General features: G+C 41.0%; 1 protein-coding gene across 2 annotated transcripts in view; it reads right to left on the bottom strand.

The window, feature by feature from the left end:
* Positions 1-9: 9 nt before the first annotated feature.
* Positions 10-5,639, bottom strand: part of Srgap1 (SLIT-ROBO Rho GTPase activating protein 1) — a 346,632-nt gene continuing 341,002 nt past the window's right edge. For both annotated transcript variants that reach the window (XM_004632122.3, XM_004632123.3), the window contains exon 22: positions 10-4,032. In XM_004632122.3, the coding sequence (XP_004632179.1) occupies positions 3,655-4,032 (378 nt within the window). In that variant the 3' untranslated portion in view covers positions 10-3,654. The remainder of the gene's footprint in view (positions 4,033-5,639) is intronic.

Genomic DNA, 5,639 nt, shown 5'->3' with positions numbered 1-5,639 from the left:
CAGCTGGAGGTCGAGGTCCTGGCTCAAGGGTGGTCTGGAGCAGGGCTCTGCACGCGGACGGAGCCTTCAGTTCTAAGCTGCCCTGTGTCCCAGGGTACCTGCGGCGGACAACTGAAAGCAAGACTGAGTCCCACACGCGCTTCCTGCGTTTCTGGCCTCTAACAGCTGTGGTCAGGAGACGACGGGTACTGACGCAGATTTACAGTCTTCCAACCCCCTTTACAGACCCAGAGATCACCTAATTTTGGATTTCAGAGGCATAAAAATTGACAGATTATAGTTTCTTCACTTGTTGACTTGAGAGATACTATTTCTAAATGCTAAGGATACCACTACCAATTCATCCCCTTTTTTATTTTAAGTAAGTTGTAAACACATTTTGGGAATGGCTAAAGTACACTGATAGAAACTATTAAAGGATGTCACTTGATTCTTGGAGCCTTATACCATGGCTATCACCACAATGGTAGATTAAGAGGGACCCTGCTGCAGTGTATGCTACAGATGGGCCAAGGGGCACTGAACGCAGATTACTCTGTGCGAAGACATAAAACTGCTGAACAATGGTGGTGACGTTGAATGTGAACAAGATTGTGGAGCTCTACAAAGTTCACTTAACAGACTGAAAATAGTTTTTATAACATTCATCAGAAAATGTAAACTAGGTACTTGTCTTTTCTATCCTAACAACCCACCCTCCAAAGCCCCAACCCACGCCAAAAGGCTGCTGGATAAAACTACTTTGGTGAGTTCTGTGGGACGTGAACACACAATTACATCAGCTGTGAATATGGATTCTTGTGTAGGTGAAGTCAGACAATCTTTGTAGAATCATAATTTACCCATCTTCGGAATGACATTCTCCTCAAACTGCACATGAAAGCTGCGAAGATCCTTGAAACGAGGATGTACCATTCCAAGACTCCTTGTTTTCTCCTTGTTCTGCGTGTCCTCCAGTGCTGCACCTGTGGTCCCAAAGAGGGCCGTGTGCCAGGTGAACCTCCTCAGCTGCTGCCGCGCTTCACGGAGGTTCCCTTGGATCCTTCATGAGGAGGCTACCTAGTCTTAGCCCAGGAATCTGAATATTTTTTACTAAATAAGGATAGGCAAGTCCTTGCTCAGTCCTTAATCAGAGGTCATCCTCTTCACTTGGGGATGAGGGGGTAAAATTTGGAACACAAATAGGAGTGAAAAAATGGACAGGAGGGGAGAATATTAGCCGTTTCCTGAAAGAAGGTGGAGCTTCTGAGGGTCGGCAGCAGTGTCCTCCCTCATCCAAGGTTTTCTGGGGGGCTAGAAAGGCAATCAGTGATCTATAACAGGCGGGAACACCAAAAATGAGGATACCCTGGGGAGGATTACCAGGGAGCTATCTGAAGAAACAGTTTGCAGCAGTAAGACCTGAAGAGGGAAAGTGAAAGCTTGTAAAGAGCATTTAAAAATAGATTTGAAACACCTCTGCCTTTCCCCTGACCTCTGTGAACATCTTACTTTTCCATCAAAGAAGATAAAAGGTTTTAAGAACTCTTATTATTTTAAAGAACTGGGGATTAGGAAAATTTAATTTTCTTGGAGAATTTGGGGAGGACAATTTATGAGGGCTACTGCTAACTCAAAACTCAGTCCTGCGTGGGTCTCCACGGTGTCTAAAGGTCAAAACGACTCCTGAACTCAAAAGAAATGATCAGGCGTTGAACAGATGCTGAGTTGGGCCTCTTCTTAAAAATGTCCAAAAAGAACAGTTCTGAAAATGAAGTTTAAAACTTTACCATGTTTAGAAATACATGGGGGTGTGTGTAGCTAGAAACAGGTGGGGGCAACAACACTGTTCAGTCCACTTCTGAAATTGGGCCACTGGCAAGCAAGGGTGACTTTGGAAGGTCATAGTTCATTAATTTAACCCCATTTGGCAGTAGAATGGTTAGGCTGGGAAACCGAGGTAAAGACAAAAGTCATGATTTTGCTTTCAGTACAGCTCTTAATCTGTTTCAGCATGATGCACGTACCAAGGGACTGATGGAGCAAAGTCCATACTGTGCAATTCTTAGGGGGGCTTGCAGTTGGCTTCCAGCTTAGAACTAAATACAGACAGATCCAACAGTGGTTCAAGGGAGTTTGCTTTGAGGAATCCATATTCCTTCATTCATAAGTTCAATGGTAACATAGATAAAAAGGTTATAGGTCTACAGATGTTACTGACTGCCACTGGCAGGACAGTGGTTATTTATACCTTACTAAAAGTAAATGCATTCAAAGCAATTTTGTGGGACCAGGAGAATAGCTCAGGGGTGGGGTGTGTGCCTAGAATCCCCAGCACCACCCAGCCCCCCTAATAAAACAAAAACAACTCTTTAAGATAGCAAAGAAACACAGCAAAAGTATCAGCTAAAGAATAATTGTCTATGAGCATGGATAACAGAGAAAGAGGCTCTCTAACTGAGCTTGACTGCCTATGTAAGTCATATAGAGACCACAGGCCACAAAGTGAAACAATCAAGGAAAAGTCATGGTTCCAAAGTACAAAATTGGAAGGGCCCCTGAGGTAATCTTCCTACGATGGTCCATTATGGCTTTTACTCAAGTACCATAGCCAGTTGAGGGTTGGCACAAAAGGAGAAATGGAGTGGGGAAGTAAGATTTCAAAATTAGGATCATCAGACCTTTGTGGTACATTTAAGGGAACCATGGTAATTTAGTCAGAGAATGCTGACTGGATCAAGGATTCATTCTTTTTCCACAGAGGAAAATAGGGATTTCTGGGCGATGGAAGTATTTTCTAGGCAGTTAGAACAACAGATCTTTGCAGAAGTTTGTGGTGTAACCAGAACGTTTTTTTGTTTGTTTGTACTGGGAATCGAACACAGGACCTTGCACTTGCCAGGCAGGCATTCTGCCGCTGAACTGTATTCCGGGCCCCAGAAAGTCTTCAGACTGTCCTAGTGCTTCGGAAATGCAGAGGGTGGGCTTGTAATCCTCCAGGGCCTGATTATGGTAGTGCATGGAATAACTTTGGAGATGATATTTTTCTCTTGTTAGTTCGACTTAAGCAACACCAGGGTTCTAACCTGGCCCCAGGGGTGACTGCTACAGAAGAGGCGATCGTTCAGTCCACTCAGTTCATGGGATGAATGTCCTACTTTGGTAAATGCAAGTCTTTAGCAGAAGCTGGACTCCCACTCTGGATGGAATCAGAGTTGCCTACAGTCATTATCAATAATGCCCTGATCACCTTTTGATGACCCCAAGTGCCCCTCTAACACTGGTTACACTCCAGTAAGACATGGAAAGCAGATCCTACTGCTTTTCAATCAAAGACATTTCTGACTCATCTGGGCTATGCTAAATCTGAAGCACTGTGCGAAACGGAGCAGTGTTGCCTTCATTACAAGTGGTGCAGCATTGGATTTTCAAGTAAGTCTAAGTGTTTCTATTGTCTTTAAAATGACATATGTCCAGTTACTTAGAAAAATTACAAAATACAAATGCCCGTGTTAATTTAGCTAGTCTGAGACATTACATTCGACAACATAGAAAAGCCAGAAGATCTCCAGTTATAAGCACAAAACTAAGGAAAGTTATGGATCATTGACTTTTGTCACTAGTCCATTTTCTTTTTTCAAACCACTTCCCCTTATGACCTTGCTCAGCTGGTATTTACATCGTGCAAGATTTGTCTGCTGCACCCTGGGAAGGTGGGGCAGGTCCTACAGTAGGGTTTGTTTTTGGAAGAACAGCAGGTTTTGGCCTAAGGGCGGGGGGCTTCAGCTGCACGCCCATCCTGGGTGCCACCATAGGCTTAAAAGTACTCATTGTGTCACTGGAGGAGCTAGTGCTGCGCCGGATCTGAGGCTCAGAGCTCCTGAGGGCTACACTGTGCAAAGGGCTGAGAGATTCTGTCGAGGTGGCTGGCGTCGGAGAGTTTTTCACTTGTTCCAAGGTATCCAGAACCACATCGGGTGCGTGCTTCGCTGTACTCTGCCTCTCCAGTTCTCGGAGTTCATTTAAAGCAGTGTTCATTGTCTCTTCAATATCCTATTGAAGAAGAACAAAAAACCAGACTGATAATTACCACTAATAAACAGAAATCCGCATATTTAAAAGAAAACAGACCAGTCAAGAGTCGGAATTTAACTTCAGACCATGGGGTGTATAAACATCATGCTATCCCATGCGATTAATTTGACTAAATGTTCTGGACACCAAAGTACAATAGCTTGTGGAACCTTAAATCAAACATTTGTCATCCTAAGATACGAGGCAGACTTCTGGTGGTCTTGAGCTTGCACACTGACTCATTGACATAGAATTCTGTTTCAACTTATAGTAAGGAATAGTTTAAATTATATATTGGAATAATTTCTCAAGAAATGAATAGCAGTAAGAAGAGGAAGATCAGGTTTTATTTATACAACAAAGAATTTTTGAGCATTTACTATATTTTTGCACTTATGTAAAATTTTTTGGTTTTAAAGAGAAAAAATAATACAGAATTTTAAAACAATACATTAATAATAGTTAAAATATTGAGTATTGTTATCTTTAAAGTAGTTACTCAGATTATGAGATAAAGACATAAAAACTGATCCAAATTTAGATTTGGTTTGTTTCTGCTTTTCTAGTTTCTAGAGCTGCAATATTAGATTGTATATTTGATTTTTTTTAATGTAGATATTTGTTGCTATAAACTTCTTAGTACTGTTTTGCCACATCCCATAAATTTTGGTGTGCTGCGCTGCTATTTTCATTTGTCTCATGACATTTTTGAATTTCCCTCATGATTTCTTGATGGATGCATCGGTCATCCAGGAGAACGTCGTTAAATTTCAAATTCTGTACGGGTCTGATTTCCACTGTTCTTCATGTTGTTGATTTCTAATTTTATTCCATGTGTCCAGGGAAAAAATAAGATATGATTCAACTTTTAGAATTTGTTGAGACTTGTTTTGTGGCATAACACATAATCTGTCTTCGAGACTACCCCATGTATTGATTAAGAAAAATGTGTATTTCTGTAGCTGTTGGATGAAATGGTTTGCAAACACAAAGCATTAGGTCTACTTGGTATCAGCTGAAATAAGATTTTTTGGTTGATTTTATGTTTGGACGATCTGTCTTCTGATGGAAGTGGGGGTTTGAAGTCCTAAAATATTATTATTATTAATTTTTTTTTTTTTTTGTGTGTGTGTGGAACTGGGGATTGAACTCAGGCCCTTGTGCTTGCCAGGCAAGCACTTATTCTACCGAGCCATCTCCCCAGCCCCCTTAAAATATTATTGTATTGGGGACTATGTGTTCCCTGAACTCTAATAATATTTACTTTATATATTTGGGTGGTCTGGTGGTAGGTGAATATATATGTATGATTGTTATATCATCTTGGTCAATCCTTTCATTATTACATAAGGACCTCTATCTCTCTTTTAATACTTTTTGATCTAAAGTCTGTTTTTATCTGATGTAAGGATAGCTCGTCCCTTTTTTTTTTCTTTGTACAGAGGATGAAACTCAGGACTTGGTGCTTCCCAGGCAGGCACTTATGCTGCTGAGCTATCTTCCCAACCCTTACTCTTTTTTAAAATTTTCTTTTCTTTCTTTCTTTCTTTCTTTCTTTCTTTCTTTCTTTCTTTCTTTCTTTCTTT

The sequence above is a fragment of the Octodon degus genome, unplaced genomic scaffold (assembly GCF_000260255.1).
Source record: "Octodon degus isolate 3935 unplaced genomic scaffold, OctDeg1.0 scaffold00047, whole genome shotgun sequence".
Taxonomy (NCBI): Eukaryota; Metazoa; Chordata; class Mammalia; order Rodentia; family Octodontidae; genus Octodon; species Octodon degus.
Note: the sequence above shows the minus strand (reverse complement) of the source record. Positions and strands in the feature narration are given on the sequence as shown.